The following is a 20,091-nucleotide window of genomic DNA, read 5'->3' as shown; positions in this document are numbered from 1 at the left end:
ATGCATTTTATCATATACACATTGTTATGTATGCTGTAGACAATAATGGTAGTAGTAGAAATAATAGTAATAGTTTTTATTAAACATGCAATTTCTATAATTATTAAATCATTTTTTATTAATTATTTTTATCAATATTAATAGTAATATTGATATGTGCATAACATATACTAACTATATTTGTGTCTTTTGTGTTGTAGGGTAACATTTTTCAAGCTCATGTGTTTGGGTTGGAGCCGTACACCACATATAATGTGCGTTTAGAGGCAGTTAATGGAGCAGGTCAGGTGTCTAGTCCTTGGACCACTGTTCGGACCCTTGAAGCCTCTCCAAGTGGCCTGGCTAACTTCAGCGTGGAGAAGAGAGAACACGGTCGAGCACTGCTGCTACAGTGGGCTGAACCATCTTCTCCAAATGGAGTCATCAAAGTATGCTACCCTCAATGATGCTAACATTGCAATATCACGCTCCAGAATCTGCCATCATTTAACATATTTATATCCACAGATGTACAACATCTTTAATGAGGACAACTTGGAGTTCAGTGGCCTCGCACGTCAGTTCCTGTTCCGCCGCCTGGAACCGTACACGGTATACACGCTCGTTCTCGAAGCTTGCACTGAAAAGGGCTGCACGAGGACTGCACCTCAACATTTAACCACCGAGGAGGCCGCCCCGTCCTCTCAACCTGCTCCTACAGTACAGCAGATCCAATCCCGCAGTGTGGAGCTCCGTTTGTCTCCACCTGCCCAGCCCAATGGCAGGATCTTGCAGTACCAGGTTCTGGCTATAAGTCTGGAGGATGGCAGGGTACGGAGTGATGAAGATGACTCGTTGAGAGCCAAGATTGTGTTCATCCAGAATGACACCCAGGCTAACAGCTTCTCCTATAATATGTCTGGCCTTCTGCCCTGGAGCAGGTACAAGTTTCGTGTGCGCGTTTCCAATGCGGCAGGATATACTGATAGCCCCTGGCTCACGGTTCACACCAAACAAGCTACTCCTAGAGGACTGGCTCCTCCGGTTGTCACTCATATAGAGGGCAAGCCTAATGAAGTCTTTGTAGCTTGGACACCTCCTTTGGAGCCCAATGGTGTTCTTCTGTCGTACAGGATTCAGAGGGACAACGTTGGCTTCCATTTCAGCTTCGACCCGAGCGTGTTCAATTACACTGACGTGGATTTAACCGCGTACACTCTCTACAGTTACGCAGTCATTGCCTGCACCGTGGCTGGGTGTGTTACCAGTGAGCCGAAACAGATCAGGACGTTAGAAGCTGCCCCTACTAACGTGGAGCCGCCTATGGTGTCTGACATCACTTCCTATTCATTCAATGTGTCATGGACTGTTCCTTCCATCCAGAATGGTGAGATTGTGGTGTATATTCTCAAAATGAACAATGAGGAGATCTACCGTGGGAAACGGTTAAGTGTGCAAGTTTTGGATCTACAGCCGTACGTTTCCTACAGCCTCGTCTTGACGGCCTGCACCAATGGTGGCTGTACTGCGAGTTCCCCCATTCCAGTCCATACCAGAGAAGCACCACCCTCAGGGATGCCCACCCCTACTCTTAAAGTCATAGGCCCTGAATCAGTTGAAGTCACATGGATAGAGCCTGTCCAGCCCAATGGAGTGATCATAGGGTATGAGCTCCGTCGAAACGGTAGCCTTATATACACTGGCATGGACACCCGTTACCACGACTTCACCTTACTCCCCAGTGTTGAGTACAGCTACACCATCACTGCCAATAACAGTCAGGGTGCCACTACCAGTCCACCAGCGGTGGCCAGGACACAGCCTTCAGCACCCTCTGGTGTGGCTCCCCCCAGACTGCAGGCTCTTGGGCCATTCAGCATTATGGTGCAGTGGGAACCCCCTGCACGACCTAATGGGGCCATCATCAGCTACTCACTTTATAAACGGGACCCAGCTGAGCCCAACGTGAAACGCTTCATTTTTGCATCGCACCACAGTGCGTTTCAGAGTCAGAGTTTCTCCCTCACTGCACTTAAGCCGTACTACAGGTACAGTAACAATACCAGCATGCAGCACTGTTTAGTCAGGGTTAGGGAATATTGGTTAGTAAGATAATGTACATTGTGACAAATATTCACAGTAGACCATATATATTTGTGGTTTACTGCATATTACCCAGGCCCAAAAGTATCTGTTCATTAATAAATATTATTTATAATTATTATGTAAAGAAAAAAGTTTAGTTGCCTTTGTTTTTGATGCTTAAAAAAAATGTCTAAAAACTCCTCTAAAGTTAGCCATTTGCTTGAGTTTTTGGGGCTGAATATGAATCGATTGAGTTCTTAAAGCATCTTTAAATACAATTTTAATGTTACAATGTTAACTATGTCTAACTGCAAATCTTAATATAATAAACTGGTCAAGCTTTTACAGTTGCTGCACTAGAGACAGACACACTGATAAAAGAAATGAGAAGGGGGAAAAGGAGAGAATCTTAGAGGGGGAGGGAATCAACCTTGAGCCTTTTCTAATGTTTCCATCCTTGGCATAGACAAAGACGGTCAAAAGGAGGAGGCACTCAAATGAGGGATGACTAAAATCAGGAGCTGTATACGTATGTTGAAGTGAAAATCCAGATAAGTGGGGTGATGATAATGGTTCATCAACATTATCAACTCGCCACTCGTTGCCTCTTTCAGATGACCGTCCCTTTATTCTCCTGTTCTCTCTTCTCTCCCTTTTGTCCTTCTGTTCATCGCTGGTTACCTTCTGAAGGAGAAAAGTGTTCGCTGTTAAACTGTTGATAAATAACAGCACTTTTTTACCAGGATAATCACTATGTTCCTAAATTAAAAAAAAAGTATAAAAAAAAAAAAAAGTATAAAAAAATTACAATTATAAAACAACCGTGTTTATTATTTATTTATTTGTTTTTATTTTATATATTATTATTTATTTATTTTCATATATAATTATTATTATTGGTTGTTTAATATTTATATTTTATTTATGTATTATTATTATTTATTTATTTAATATTTAATATTTTTTTGTGTCTGCATTTTTTTTTTTTTTTGCTTTTGCAGGTACGAGGTAAGAGTGGAGGCCTGCACCCAGTTAGGCTGTGCTGCTAGTGACTGGTCTTCAATACAGACGCTTGAATCGCCCCCTACTGGCCAACCTGCCCCACTTCTAGAGCTGCAAACTAACCCTAAGGGCATACAAACCGTCTTTTTGCTGTCCTGGTCTCCTCCAGCTGAGCCAAATGGGAAATTACTGCACTACGAGCTCTACCGGAAACATGTGTTAGACACTGAAAGCCGATCTGCAACTACACTGGTGTACCGAAACTCCTCAACCTCCTGTCACGATGACAAACTCCTGCCCTACACAGCCTACGAATACCAGGTCACACTGCTGTTTCTCATTTCGCTCAATCGTATTTTACACTACAAATTGCATAAGTGACCATCATTGGTGCGATTGATTTTAACTTTTTATGCCTTTTTATACTTTTTATATAATTTATACCTTTAGAACTATTTCATATATTTTACTATATTACACAAAGAATGAACAGACTTTTTTCAGTGGTGCTTGTCTGCTGAAGTGGTTGCTAGGTCGTTTCTAGGTTGTTGCTTACTGTAAGTCTATGTACTTTTAGTAATATTTAAATAATTTAATAGTGTTTATTAATATTTTGAATTAGCTTATTTTTATATTTTCTGTTTTTATTTTTTATAAGTTTTAGTAGTATGCTTTTGAAATTTTTAATAATTTTTAGCTATAATTTTAGTTTACAACAACAACAACACTGCAATAAGTCTTTCTAATGCATGGTGTATAATGAATATAAAATGATACTTTATTCTCATAGTACATAACATTTTAGCCTACACATGATTAAATCTGCCATATAAACTGGTCCTCAAGGAATATTTAATTAACATGATTATTTGTTGCTGCTGTGTTTAACGTTTTGCTCATCTATACTCTTTCATTCACGCAGACAGGCGTTTAATCTAACTCGCTATATTCATCGCACCACCGTCCTCTTACGAGACCTTTCTTAATTGACAGCCTAGCCTTTGGAGCAAAATAACATTAGCATTTGACTGTCAGGCTTGAGAGGCGTGGGCTGATCAGGACTAAATTGATAGAGTTTGCCTGATTGTTCCATCTTATTTATGAGCGGTAATTTATGACAGCTGGCGGGCGGAGCTGAGTGATGACGGACAAGCGACAGGGCCATTAATCTGGGCCTGGCTGAATGCTGACGATTACGATCGAAGCCATTGAATTAGCTGTTAGGCCTCCCAAATGTACAAGTATTGGAAAGACCTTTTAATGCCTATTGGCTTTCCCTGGGGAAGTTGTTAACTATACTGAATGTGTCATGTATGTCTACGTCGGCTTATTTAACGGTATAAAATGCTGGTCGTCGACCGTTTGAAGTTTCAAGGAGCCAGAACTACCACCACTACCATTTTTATGTTTTTGTCCTAATGTCATGGAGTTGTGTCCCTTTTTGTTGTGTTTCGTTTTACTCTTTCTCACACAAGGGCGTGTGTCCCTGTGAAATCAAACCCATCCCATGTTAAGAGGCTACATATTTTATTGACACTTTTATGTCAAATCTTAATTAGCCTAGTGCTCATAACAGAAAAGGGAACTTTTGGCCCTGTGTCCATGACTGGGGGCGTGGCCACGGCCAATGAGGATCTGTCTCCGGGCAGATTCGGCTCTTGTGGCGTACACCCACATCCATTAGCGCTCGCTCATGAAATAGTTTTATTTTCCCGCGTTAATTACAGCTCTGTATGCAAGTGCTTTGGTGGCAATAAAATGTCTGCGCCGCATACAAGGGCATGAAGATGTCCTGGCTGACTCCACTTTAAAACGTAGCACTCATATCTCTCTTCACAAAATTCCTATCCAGGAATCGGAATGATTTATCAGTGAGAAATTAAGGTTATCGCACTTCTTTGTACTGTGGTCATTCATAACGTTGCACACACACAAAGTGTCACTCTTTCTTCCTCACTGTCTTCCTGCCAACGTGACCTTTTCTCTCTTTGGGTGACAAGAGGCTGTTTCCGTGATCGCCCTCCTTCTCGTCTGTCACCCCGCAAGACCTCCGTCACCCCCTTGCGCTCCGACACGTCTAGTCGTCAGTTTGGCAGTGGAACGGCTTCGGATGGGAATGTGAAATCAGCCGGTGCCTCGTGCAGTCTGTGTGTATTGCCACTTAGATCTATCATCTGGATTGATCACGGTGTAATTGCCTATTATTGAGGCTAATTTAACCCTATCCACAGGAACATCCATCTGCCGCCGCTATTATAACTGACAATCTACAAATTACTTACCCATGCAAATAGTGACCCCAGCTGACCTTTTCCTACTCTTCCTGTGTAATTATACAAACAGCTCCTCTAGTAAATAAGATTACTTCACCTTTCCATGTGTTCATTTACTCCTTGATGAAGGTGAAATTTAATTTTCATGTAGATTCAGGCCGGAGTGATTCTGTAATGGATGCTGATGTTTTGGCTATTAACGACAGCAGGGCTTCGAGAGTGCAAGACTACTGACTCCTCAAAGTAGTTGAATGGGTAGTTTCCTTTTGCAAAAGGCGCCAGGTGGGTCCATCAGGTGAAGGTGACTCCTCTTTAAGAGTACGATGGTGCCGAGTCTCCGTTCTGTCTGCTGGGCCACTTCAGAGCCGGTGTCGGTATCAGATCCGGTCTTATAGGTGTTAGATCTCAATACACTCACCTGTAGCTTTGCATAATAAAGTTCCTTCCTTCTCTCAGGCATATCTATATTAGTCGGTCTCAACTGGTGGGTCATGACCCAAAAAATGGTGGTAGGTTTGTTCTGTTGCAGACAGCAGGGGAAAAAACAATGCTACTTATTGGAGCTGTGGTCTAGCAGGTAGTAAAAATCGGTGGGTGTCTGTCGGGCTAGTTTTTGCAGTTTGGTTCACATGTCAGCTCAAGTCAGGCTCACAGTCAAGATGGCACAGACTGAAGGCTATTATAACTGTACGTAGTCTTACCTGAGCATTCCAGTATGCAAATATTTTAATAACATGAGCCGCCTGGAATGAAGAAAGTGATTGCCGTGGTTGGCATGAAATGGTAAGCAAGCGCTGCTTTGTGTACGGTTTGTATATCTGCAGTCCTAGTTTCGGTTTCCCTTTTTGAATGATGAAAGTAGACTTGATACCTGCTGATATAGACTGTTACTTCCTTACACACAGGCGCAGAACGCACGTGTTAGTTGGTAGTTGGCTGTATTCTTTGCAATGTGCCATGTGCAAGGCGACAACACAATCGGCTTTCATCACCGCCAATGTAGTTCTTTGACATCGGCTTGGTGCGCCATGGCCTTTAAGGTTAAGTTTAAAGATTTTCAAACAGCTTTGGTACAATGTGAGTAGTATATGTAAATGAACAATGTATACTCTTTCTACATGTTACCTGCACCCAGATATCCCCATTCATCTTTTAGCAAAGGTCACCCACATACAGTCAGGGGTGCGTTTCCCAAAAGCATTGTTAGCTAACTAACATCGCAAGTTCTGTCGTTACTAACACAGTTCAACGATTTGGTGTTTCCCGAAACCATTGTTCAAATGAACATCGCAAACTGCATCGCAAACTTGTGTGGTTGCTCAGCTCTCAAGCTGTGGTTAGAAGCATAGTTTCTTGTTTTTATGACATGTGGACTTAATAAATCTTTATCTTGAGCAAAATAAGCAAGCTGACATTAAGTACAATGTATATCTTTTATTTAAAATATATACAAGTGTGCATGTGCGTACGTGCTCTAATACGTAAGAATGAGCTTATGATTGAATCTGGAAATAAAGCAAAATAAATGAGAAAAATGATAATTAGTCCTCAGATGCAATGTCCGTAATTTATAGCAAAAAATCTAGCATTAATTCGATCTCAAACAGATTCATTTAAAGAAGTTATTACTCTACCACCTGTGTGACATCATTCACCACCATGGTTGAACGACAGGTTTGCGACAATACGGTTTCGGGAAACAGTTGATTTGTTCAACGAAGCATCGTACTATGGTAGCTAAGCAGCGACTTACGTCGTTGTAAGTTTTGACCGAAGTGTCAAAAAATTCTTAATAAAGAGTAGGACTTTTCTAAGAGTAGGAGACTTTTATAAAGAAGCTAAAAGCAACTTTTAGTAAAGTCTAAGACTGATTCTTAAAGCTGCTGTCTGTAACATTTTTTGTGTTCAAAATTTACAAAAATTATATAATGAGAATGTACAACATGAATCCATTTTCCAAACCATGTTTTTGTCTTACCCTGAATCATTATCGTACACTTATGATAAGTGTTTATATTCTGACTATTTCAGACCGGACTGGTAGGACCCGCCGCAGAGTATCACAGTAATTGCGTGACTCGTCATAGACATACACGGAGAAAAGTAGCTCCGGCTACAATGTTCTTCTGCTTCCGTGCAGTTCTGTTTATTAACCACTAGAGGGCCAAAAATCGTGGACTGCAGCTTTAAGTGCTGACTGAACTCGCACTTAAATGTTGTGAACTAAGGACTACAATGATGTCAACTCAAAATGGCCGCCCTCAATCTCTGAATCAGCCAATAGCGAGCCTGCAAGGGTGAAGTCACAGCAGCACAACATCAATAATTTAATGTTATTATAAAAAAAATCATTTTAAAAGACACTGAAACGTTTTAATATTTAAATTTATTTTTAAAAATAGCTTTGCATTGTGCAAATTAGTGTTGATGGTGTGGAATATTTTCTATTGATATACTGTATGTCTCCTCATTCACAATTGGAGCAATAAAGTGTTATGAGTTCCATTAATGGCTCCAACAATTCCAGGGAAGCCCACTATAAACATAAAAGTGGCTTTCTTTTGCAGCATGGTTTGATGGTCAGTTGGAAAGTCGATGAACTGCCATAGAGTAGTGGCCAAATGCCATATGAAAACTGACATTGTCAACCTTAATTCAAATATTTTTTTAAATGTGTTAAAAGATGTAAGCATATTGCATAGCTGTGCTTGGAGTCAATTGTTTCATGTGTGATAATGAAATTTCAAATTTTAAATTATTTCAAATTATTTTTGGCCAGGCTGTTTAGCACATGCAAAAACAAGAGGACCAATGGAATATTAAAAACTAATTTATGTTGTAGTCAGTGTGTGCTTTTTTCTGAGCTTTTTTTGTTTTTCTGAAACCTGTAGTTGTAGTTTTCCCCTCTTTTTTTTGTTTTTTTTTTTTTGACAAAAATTTTGTCAGATAAATACCTTAGTTTAGTGTTTTAACCTGCTTAGTTTAGGGTTTTAATCTTCTCTCATATTTTAAAACATTTAAATAATACAAACATCAAAATATGAGGAAAATATTTTTATTTTTATGGTTTAAGCAAAATTGTAGGGTCTTTTAAAAAAAAAAAAAAAAAACCTTTGCACATCTATGTTTGGTGTGGTAAGTTTAGCAATAGTACTATTTAAGAGCCTGCTTACTGTGGACTGATGGGTCCAAGTCATCACTGGTACACTGCTGCATTTTTCCAGTTTCCAAAAAAAGGTAATTAATATTTCATTTGTACAGTCAGAGCAGGAGAAGTTGTTACATTTAAAGTTATAAAAAGTTCATTCAAAGTCATTAAATTTATTAAAATGCATTAAATGTATTAATTAATGTTTAAGTAATATTTATTACATTTATTAAATGTATTTAAAGTTATTACTTTAAAGTTATTTCTTATTAGGTCAGTTACAAAAATAATTGTCAATCAAGTTTATATCTTTTTATCAACTCCATGTCATCATGTAACTCCAATACATCATATCTTCATTGGAAAACATGCGTCTCCTCTTCTTTGCTGCCATACTGTTACTCCTAACTAGGTTAGGAGACCTCTCCAGCTCTCCTAAATAATTTAGGAGCTGAGACCTAGTCTTGACACTTAGGAACCTTGATGAATCATACTTATTCTTAAGTCTAGGAATAAGAGTAAAATTACGTCATTCTTAGAATTTTGACACACTTAAGACTAAATTTTTACTCTAAGTGGCTTTATACATATGGGCCCTGATCGACAGAGGGATGGCGTCAGTTTTTGAACAGGAGCATCACAGCCTTTTTTCTCTAGTCATGTAGCACCAATTTCTTCCCCGTTTCTACTGCATAGACAGTCGAGTTCTATTAAACTTTAATGTTAAAGGGTTAGTTCACCCAAAAATGAAAATTATGTCATTAATGACTCACCCTCATGCCGTTCCAAACCCGTAAGACCTCCGTTCATCTTCGGAACACAAATTAAGATATTTTAGATTTAGTCTGAGAGCTTTCTGTCCCTCCATTGAAAATGTATGTACGGTATACTGTCCATGTCCAGAAAGGTAATAAAAACATCATCAAAGTAGTCCATGTGACATCAGTGGGTTAGTTAGAATTTTTTGAAGCATCAAAAATACATTTTGGTCCAAAAATAACAAAAACTATGACTTTATTCAGTATTCTCTTCCGGAATCCTTTCCATTGAATTGATCCATTGAATTGATTCCATTGAATTGATTCCATCCGCGACATGCACACTTACGCACCATTTAAAAAAATATAGCAATACCAAAATACAAACAATGTAGAATAGCTTGAATACAGTGTACGTCTCCCTCAGACTGTAAACAAAGCTCGGGCGCACTAGATAACGCGTCAGCAGCGTCTTACATCAGCAGCGTCAATGCAGAGTCGTGAACCACACTCCGGAGCAGAAGGGGGCGGTAATGCACCAATAAGCTGGATGCCAACCGCCGTAAAACAGGAAAGAAGAAGAAGAAGAAGAAGAAGAAGAAGCTGAGTCGTGAATGCGGATTGACAACAGACCTGGAAGAGAATACAATGCTGAATAAAGTCGTAGTTTTTGTTATTTTCGGACCAAAATGTATTTTCGATGCTTCAAAATGTCGCGGATGTCCTAATCGCCAAAAACAACCACGGCGACAGATGAAAGGATTTAATGGAATCAATTCAATGGAAAGAATTCCGGAAGAGAAGACAATGCTGAATAAAGTCGTAGTTTTTGTTATTTTTGGACCAAAATATATTTTCGATGCTTCAACAAATTCTAACTGACCCTCTGATGTCACATGGACTACTTTGATGATGTTTTTATTACCTTTCTGGACATGGACAGTATACCGTACATACATTTTCAATGGAGGGACAGAAAGCTCTTGGACTAAATCTAAAATATCTTAATTTGTGTTCCGAAGATCTTCCAGAGGTCTTACGGGTTTGGAACGACATGAGGGTGAGTCATTAATGACATCATTTTCATTTTTGGGTGAACTAACCCTTTAATTAAAATAAGACGAGCTCCAAGTGTAATTTTTTTTTAAATGACAAAGCTTTTTTAAGTTAGTGTTTTTTTTTCTTTATTGTATGCCTTTTTTCTCCATTTCCTGTGTTTTTTTATATATTTTGTGCTTTTATTGTCATTTTCTATGCTTTTTGTACACATTCTGACCCATGAAACAGTTTGAACTACTTTTTATGCTTTTTATTATTATAGATTAAATTAATGCTGTTTAGCATAAATACCTGATTTCATGTGTTGTGTTGTTTAACTTTGACCATCTAGGTGTGGGCTGTAAACTCAGCAGGTCGGGCTGGTAGCCCCTGGGCTCAAGGTCACACAGGTCCAGCTCCTCCAGAGGGGATGAGCCCGCCTAAATTCCTGCACATCCATGCCACCACAGCTGTGGTGGACATCAGCCCACCCACCAAGCCAAATGGCATTGTCAGCCTCTACAGAGTCTTCACACAAAACAAAGACTCATACCAGCTGGTACATACACTATACATATTCTTATACATATAAACAACTAAGAATATATATTAACAGAATTTTAACTTTTAACTCTTTTTTCGTATCTGTGCGTGGAGCTGTCTGAGGGGACTTCCCACCAGCAGACTCTCCATGGTCTTAGGCCCTTTACGGTGTATTCTGTAGGCGTGGAAGCCTGCACCTGTTTCCTGTGCTGCAGCCGAGGCCCTTTGAGTGAGCTCCGCACCCAGGCCTCTGCCCCAGCCCATCAGTCCCCACCACGTCCAGTCGCCCTCACCTCTCGCTCAGCTCTGGTAGAGTGGGACATGCCTCTTCAGCCCAATGGCATTATTGAGAGGTGCAGATCTCACAGAAAAATGTTTATTTTGCATGATAATATAATCACTTATTCTGAATCAGTGGTATTAATTGTTAAACTGTATGAAGTGTGTGATTTCTACCATGTTAAAATATATTATATGAAGTATACAACACAACAAACAATGGCATGAGTTTGAGGTGGGACTATTCAGTTTCTCTGACCTATGACATAACAAGGAAGTGTTTGAAAAGTTAATTAGTTCTGCAATTCCATGTGGTGCTACTAACATCATTACCCACTTCACCGTGAAGAGAAGAAATTAATGACGATTTCTGTCATTACAAAATCTGAATGACATAATTGTGTGCTGATATTTAACTTTGTTCAGCTCTACTATAAGTTTGTATGTACACTACTGTTCTGAAGTTCAGGGTTGTATTAAGAAATTAAAAAATTGTAATGTTTTTGAAAGACTTTCAAGTGGTAAGGTAGTACTAAAGCATAAATATGTGTCCCTTTCGCTCCCATCTCTATAGCTGTGAGCTCCACATGCGATCATCCTGTCCTCAGCCGCTGCAGCCGGTCCCTGTACCTTGTGCCATTGGCCCAGTGGAAATCAAGTTCTTTGGGATGGGGCAAAGCTTCAACATCACTGGATTACTGCCCTATGCCAACTATGAGCTATGTGTGGTGTCATACAATAACATGGGCAGCACTGTGTCTGACTGGGTCTCCATCACCACACTCAAAGAACGTGAGGACTCTCTCCTTCTCATTCCTGTTCAGAACTCCAATACTGTCTGGCTCTGATTACTTGTTGCTAACAGAAATTATAAATTCATTTTACCATCTGAAATTCTTAAAAATGTTCTTCTACACTTATGCCACATAAATAAAAAACACCTCTCTTGTTGTTTCTTTGTAGCCCCTCAGTATAAGGAGCCATTTGTGGTGCACAGTAACCTTACCACTGTGTTTGTGGACTGGAGTGGCTCTTTTTCTCTGAACGGACCTCTGAGTGAATACAGTTTAACCGAGAGCAACCTGCGCATCTACAGCGGCTTCCACAGCTCACTGCACATCCCACGCACTTCTGATAAAAGTATGACAACTATTGTTATACTACGTATGACCTCAGGCTAGGCCTGATTTGGCCCATGGGCCAGACTTTTTTCTGTCTTACAATGAAACATTTCATTGGTCTCCTCATCATCCCCCCCATCTCTCTTGTCTCTTTTCACTTCAGCCTTTGCATTTCAAGTTACCTGCACCACTGACAGTGGCAGCGCCAGCTCTCCTGTCATTAAATACAATACGGCCACCGGTATAGGTACGTTTACTCAGACCTGGTAGGTGAAAGTGACTGAAAAAACCGAGCAATGTCTCCATTCTGTCTGAGCTGAGATGTTCCTGTTCCAGTATCATTGTTGCAAATTAGTCCTCATTGAAGCTCAGTTCACTACATTGATTTTGGCAAGTAAATGAATGCTAAAAACAAATTTCAATATAACAAATGGTTTAAGTCACACTCAACTAAAAACATCTATGGCTGTTGCAACCCTCATTGTCTCGTTGCAGACATTTTTACTACTTTCAAACCTATAGAACTTCATCTGGTGAAACGCTCCCACCATTAAGCTAAGGAACATACTGTATGTACTGTAAATATGGGTGTTGTTTCACAGTATTTGCAGAAAATATATAATATAAAATTATTTGTAATAGGGAAAATATATAATTAAATATAACAATTAATTATTTTTATGTTTCTTATGATATACACAATATATTTTTAATGACAATGCAAAAGGTTGCAAGGTAATTCGAAAGTACTGGCAGTCATAATGTTAATCTATATCTCAATTCACTTTTAATAATAAAATTAATTATTAATAAATAAATAAAATGTCCTCTTTTATTCAGTATTATTGAGAGTAAGCTGTGGTGTAACTGGTAAACTCTTCCAGTTTAAGACTAAATATTTGTATTGGTTTTTAATCTTTTTTTCTTATCTAAGCAATCTAATCTGTTGCCCACAGATGCAGTGGAGTCCACTTCTGGAGGTAAAACAGGTTTGTATGGGGCTGAATACAAGTTCTATACCGAGTTATGGTTCATCATTCTTATGGCGTTCCTGGGGCTGCTGCTGCTGGCTCTGTTAATTGGTCTGGTGCTGAGAAGAGCCCTGAGCAAGCCTCCCTTCATCAGAGAGAGACCTCCAATAGTGCCCCTGCAGAGGAGAAGTAACAAGTATCCGCCTAATGACTCCTATTTGGTGAGACTCTTTATACTAGACCTCTAAAGTTTGCTGTAACATTCTACCAATGTTTTAATAATTTCATAGAGTTGTGTGTTAAATTATAGAGGTAGAACACAAAAGATGCATGCAGGTTATTTTTCATATTCATTTTATTACTTGGCAAATGTTTACACTCAAAGCTGCAACATGCATTTCCTTCAGATGTCCAGAAGAGGGAGTGCTAACACTTCTCTTCCCACTGCTTCTGTATGGTGATAGAGACAATGACAGAGGCAATGTCATAGTGACATAGAGGCAATAACTATGTTCAGATTAGCATACTATTTATATACTTGTGTTCAAAAGCTTAGGGTCAATATATTTTTTTAAAGAAATTAATACTTTTATTCATCAAGGATGTATTAAATTGTTGCATTATAAGTGAAAGTAAAGACAGTTTTTTAAGAATCCTGAGAGAAAAAATGCATAATTTTTTTTTTTTTTTCGAGCACCAAATCAGCATATTAGAATGATTTCTGAAGGATCATGTGACACTAAAGACTGGACTAATGGCTGCTGAAAATTCAGCTTTACCATCACGGAAATACATTCCCCGCTAGAAATTTTACATTCCCAGAACATTCTCAGAACGTCCCCACTGGTGTAAAGGACGTTGCCTAGTAATGTTCCCAATATGTTCAGAGACGGTCACGATGTGGAGTTCTTTTAAGGTTTGGGGGATGTTATTTGATGGACCTTCACAGAACATTCAAGACGTTCTCTGAACGTTTAGGGAACCATACTTTATTTGGAAATGTTCTCAGAAAGTCCCTGCTGCCCTTGTCAAAAAATTTAATTGAAAATTAGAGCTAAATTGATTAACAAAAGTGGCTATACAAACAAAAACTTTTTTTTCTTTTTTAAATGTCTTACAAGAAATCTCTTGCAGTAAGTCATTAGCTGACAACAACACGTGCATGAGCTAATGTGACTACTGTATCAGCAACTACACAGTTACTGCTGCCTTTAAATAAAGCAACATGCAGCAGAACATCAATGTTTCTGGATCATCACTGACTGAAGCACAGGCTCTACTCTCCAGCACAATGGTAACCTCACAAAACTCAGATAACAGAAACAACATTAAACACTAACAGATCTCTCTAGATCTCTGCGTCTTCACTTATTACAGACCACTCTGACTTTATTTCTTTCATACAAATCTTCTTAATGAGGTGTTGATGTTTTATCAAAATTTATGTGTTTATGTGTGTTTCTAAAGCACATCTTATACAAAAAAAATTCTTGTGAGAAAAAAAAAATTGATCAAATGGCTTTTGTTGCTCATTGTTGATGAATGTATCATCATATAGCGGTCTTATTCACTAATCTTTAAATATTGTATTTTCTTTCATGTTGTTGTCCTATGGTAATGCATGAAATCCTGTCCTGCTTTGACATTTTGAAATTATTCAGACAGCATCACGTAGACTCACACAGACATCAAGATTCTGCGTATGATCCTCAACAATGGTGACAAAATATTCGGAATAACAGATCAACTCTGAGCATCACAAAACAAGCTACTAAAGTCACAAAAAAGATTTTTGTTTATTGTCACCACTGTTGAGGTTCATACGCTGATTCATGATGTCTGTGTGAGTCTCATTGTGTGAGTCACGATGTGGAGTTCTTGTAAGGTTTGGGAAACGTTCAGAGGTGCGTTTCCCAAAACCAACCGTCATCGCAAATTCCGTCGTTACCAATAGAATTCAATGGAACTTGCGACCATAGTTGGCTAACGATGCTTTTGGGAAACGCATCCCAGGACGGTCTGGGAATGTTTAAGGGATTATTACTATAGGACGTTCTGTTAACGCATGTTAACGGACGTTCTTGCGCAACCATAAGTTAACCAAAATAGAACATTCCCTTAAACTCATATCGGGAACCCGATATGACCAACAGAACACCATGTGGGAACGTGACGTTCTTATGTGACCATAAAATTAACCAAATTGGAACGTCCCCCTAAAATCATATAAGGAACCTTGAACTGCAGCACTTTCATTACCAAAATGATCTGTAAAATTTCAGAGTTTTCATCACTTTTAGAGAACTTTTAGGCAAAGTTGCACAAGGTCACAAGAACGTTGCCTTCTACGTTTGTGTTTTATAGAATATAAGTTTGAAGTCACCGTTATTGAGGTGAGCGTTTGCTTTAGATGGGCTCTTGATTCTTGCCGTTTTAACATTAGATTTTCTCTGGCTACTTTAAACTGTGTTTTCAAGACACGTTTGTTATAACAAAAATGCAAGCAAAATTCTGATCAGATGAATTGGGTTGTTTAGTCATCATGGAATGTCCTGATTCACTGATCATCACCAGAGTCTAAACTATGAGTGTATTCTATGTTAGTGTTGCATTAATTAATGGTTTAAAAGTTCATTATACAGACAGAGTTTTGAGCAGTGTCTTTTAGACTCACACAGACATCATGAATCAGCGTATGAACCTCAACAATGGTGACAATAAACAAAAATCTTTTTTGTGACTTTAGTAGCTTGTTTTGTGATGCTCAGAGTTGATCTGTTATGCCAAAAATTGTGTCACCATTGTTGAGGATCATACGCAGAATCTTGATGTCTGTGTGAGTCTATATGATTGTGTCTGGATAATTTCTGCAAAATGATAAAAACTTTCAAAATGTCAAAGCAGGACAGGATTTTATGCATTATCATAGGACAACATGAAAAAAAAAACACAATATTCAGAGATCAGGGAACAAGACCACTGTATGATGATACATTCATCAACAATAAGCAACCAAATCCATTTGATCAGATTTTCTTTTTCTCACAATTTTGTTTTTGTTTTTTGTAACAAATGCACAGTTACAACATTTGGAGAAAAAATAAGGTCGAAACATCAAGGGTCAGGAGCCCAACTAAAGCAAGCGCTTACCTCCATAACGGTGACATTTATAAATTTTGATAAAACATCAACACCTCATTAAGAATATTTGTATGAAAGAAATAAAGTCAGAGTGGTTTGTAATAAGTGAAGATGCAGAGATCTAGAGAGATCTGTTAGTGTTTAATGTTGTTTCTGTTATCTGAGTTTTGTGAGGTTACCATTGTGCTGGAGAATAGAGCCTGTGCTTCAGTCAGTGATGATCCAGAAACATTGATGTTCTGCTGCATGTTGCTTTATTTAAAGACAGCAGTAACTGTGTAGTTGTTGATGCAATGATACAGCAGTCACATTAGCTCATGCATGTGCTGTTGTCAGCTAATGACTTACTGCAAGAGATTTGCATTTTAAAGAAAAGTTTTCAAAATATTAAACCAAGAATTACCTATAAAGAGCTTTTTTTGTAAGACATTTAAGAAAAAATAGTTTTTGTTTGAACAGCTTCTTTTGTTAGTCAATTTAGCTCTAATTTTCAATTCAATTTTTTGACAAGGGCAGCAGGGACGTTCTGAGAACATTTCCAAATAAAGTATGGTTCCCTAAACGTTCAGAGAACGTCTTGAATATCTGTGAAGGTCCACCAAATAACGTCCCCTAAACCTTAAAAGAACTCCACATCGTGACCGTCTCTGAATGTTCTGGGAACGTTACAAGGCAACATCCTTTACACCAGTGGGGACGTTCTGAGAATGTTCTGGGAACGTAAAATTTCTAGCGGGGAACTTTGTTTTACAAAAATATTGGGTTGACGCACAATTCAACCACATTTATACCTGGAAGCTGAATTAAGCATACAATGTGATGATGTCTTGTGACAAAAATCAAACATGAATTCTGTTTCACGTACAATTTTTTTTTAAAGTAGGCAGTATACAGTGCATACTGAGCGATATTCAATAAGCAGCCAGCTAGTGTTCAATTTAAAACATACAATTATAACAGCATATATTATATTTTACTTTAAATACACTCCCAACCTTTAAACTGTCACCTTTCTCTTTAAATCTGCTGTGTGTTTTTTAACTCTCTCTGTCCTGCACTGCTCTTGCTGCTACAGAGACCTTCCTCTGAACTCTGCTCTAATCATGCTTCTACTGCTCTGCTTCAGCCTGATGCACCGATGGTAAGCGCACTCCTCTCTCTCTCTCCCCTTCCCAGTTTGACAATATACCGGACTCCTCCTGCAGTATAACACTAAAGCGTTTTGCCATGCACACTGAGGTACAGGCTCTCTGGGAAGTATTTCAGAATAAATTCTCACCATAGTCTGCTGCATTGGCATGTTTTGCCCTTTTCTTCATTAGTGGTACTTGCTAAGGAAACTCTCTATTACCGTTTCTTATACTAATTACTAATACCTAAGTATTTATGCTACAGGCATGAATGTTTTTTGTGGCATTTGCACTTTTGCATGAACAAGCACTCATGTCCTTTTTTTTCATATATATATATATATATATATATATATATATATATATATATATATATAAGTGTGATTCTATAGATTCAATTTCCATTTGTTTTGGTGTTGACTGGCATTGCATGCAGAATGTGTACAGTTGGATTGTTATTAACTTCTTGTTTGCTCATCTATTCTTATTGCATGTGACTGAGAGACTGAATGCGCAGTGATGTGGGGATTTGTGCTTTATATTGATATATCAGGGTTTGACTGACACTAAGATCGGAGGCACCAGCACCTGCACCAGCAACCACAGCTATCAGGCCAGCATGTCTGTGCTGCGCGTTCCCAGCCAGAGCCAGCTGAGCCATGCCTATTCCCAGAATTCCTTGCACCGGAGTGTTAGTCAGCTGATCGACATTCAAGATAAGAAACCATGGGACGCTGACCTGCACGGCACTGACAGCGGAATGGTGAGATAATTTGTCATAAGGGATTAGGAATGACGTGGAAAGGTTTTGTGTCATCCTTACAAGAAAGAAAACATTTTAAGTTATGCTAATTGGCTGACTGTACACTACCCTGCTTACTCTACAAATAAATGAATAAATAAATATATATATTATTGATTTGAGATAAAATTTAGATAAAATTGCATTATACAGTGATACAATAAATATACACACTACCGTTCAAAAGTTTTTGTTTTACACCATGGATTCATTTAAATAACAGTGAGACTTAACATTGTTACAATTTTTTTTTTTTTTTTTTTCAATTAAATGCTCTTAATTTTAATTAAATGAACTATCTTTTCATCTAAGATCACGATTTCCACAAAAAAAAAACTGTTTTTAACATTGAAAATAAGAAATGTTTATTGAGCAGCAAATCAGCATATTAGAATAATTTCCGAAGAATCATGTGACACCAGGGGCGTCACTAGCCCATTTTCAGATGGGCTTCAGCCCCCCCCAAAAAAATTTGTGATTAGCTCCATGATTTATACACAAATTCGTGATCGCCTCATATGAAAACGGTGTCAGGCTTTGACTCATCCCCATCTTTTAGTCTTTGTTATTCAGTCCACAGTAGTGCCAGCATCAGAAGCAGAGGACAAGGTGTATGCATTTATTGAATATTACTATTTTACTGTATTTTTATCAAATAAATGCAGCTTTGGTGGACATTAGAGATTTCTTTCAAAAACATTAAAGGTGCCCTAGAACTTTTTTAAAAAGATGTAATATAAGTCTAAGGTGTCCCCTGAATGTGTCTGTGAAGTTTCAGCTCAAAATACCCCATAGATTTTTTTTAATTCATTTTTTTAACTGTCTATTTTGGGGCATAATTAGAAATGAGCCGATTCAGGGTGTGTGGCCCTTTAAATCTGGTGCTCCACGCCCCAAGAGCTCGCGCTTGCCTTAAACAACATAAAAAAAGTTCACACAGCTAATATAACCCTCAAAATGGATCTTTACAAAGTGTTCGTCATGCAGCATGTCTAATCGCGTAAGTACAGTGTTTATTTTGATGTTTACATTGATTCTGAATGAGTTTGAGGCTGTGCTCCGTGGCTAACGGCTAATGCTACACTGTTGGAGAGATTTATAAAGAATGAAGTTGTGTTTATGCATTATACAGACTGCAAGTGTTTAAAAATGAAAATAGCGACGGCTCTTGTCTCCGTGAATACAGTAAGAAACTATGGTAACTTTAACCACATTTAACAGTACATTAGCAACATGCTAACGAAACATTTAGAAAGACAATTTACAAATATCACTTTAAATATTATGTTATCATGAATCATGTCAGTTATTATTGCTCCATCTGCCATTTTTCGCTGTTCTTGCTTGCTTACCTAGTCTGATGATTCGGCTGTGCACATCCAGACGTTAATACTGGCTGCCCTTGTCTAATGCCTTTCATAATGTTGGGAACATGAGCTGGCATATGCAAATATTGGGGGCGTACACCCCGACTGTTACGTAACAGTCCGTGTTATGTTGAGATTCGCCTGTTCTTCGGAGGTCTTTTAAACAAATGAGATTTATATAAGAAGGAGGAAACAATGGAGATTGAGACTCACTGTATGTCATTTCCATGTACTGAACTCTTGTTATTTAACTATGCCGAGGTAAATTCAATTTTTGAATCTAGGGCACCTTTAAAAAAATCTTACTGACTTTTGAACGGTAGTGGAGGAAATCGGTTGTCAGAGACAATGTTTAATTATACGGTTCAGTAGGCAAAAATACATAGTTAGAAAAATATTTAGTAACATATAACAGTAGAATGCCACAACTGACCAATCAGAATCAAGTATTCCA

The 20,091-nt window shown here is 38.4% G+C and overlaps 1 protein-coding gene across 1 annotated transcript in view; it reads left to right on the top strand.

Moving 5' to 3' along the window:
* The window catches only part of ush2a (Usher syndrome 2A (autosomal recessive, mild)), a 250,931-nt gene that overhangs the window by 230,418 nt on the left and 422 nt on the right, over positions 1-20,091 (top strand). Inside the window, 11 exon segments of the mRNA XM_048191491.1 lie at positions 201-428; positions 508-2,027; positions 3,066-3,387; positions 10,636-10,842; positions 10,941-11,179; positions 11,680-11,897; positions 12,069-12,245; positions 12,390-12,473; positions 13,183-13,418; positions 17,414-17,479; positions 18,022-18,231. Of these exon segments, the coding sequence (XP_048047448.1) occupies positions 201-428; positions 508-2,027; positions 3,066-3,387; positions 10,636-10,842; positions 10,941-11,179; positions 11,680-11,897; positions 12,069-12,245; positions 12,390-12,473; positions 13,183-13,418; positions 17,414-17,479; positions 18,022-18,231 (3,507 nt within the window).

This window comes from Megalobrama amblycephala, linkage group LG5, assembly GCF_018812025.1.
Source record: "Megalobrama amblycephala isolate DHTTF-2021 linkage group LG5, ASM1881202v1, whole genome shotgun sequence".
Classification (NCBI taxonomy): Eukaryota; Metazoa; Chordata; class Actinopteri; order Cypriniformes; family Xenocyprididae; genus Megalobrama; species Megalobrama amblycephala.
This window is presented reverse-complemented; position numbering and strand designations above follow the sequence as displayed.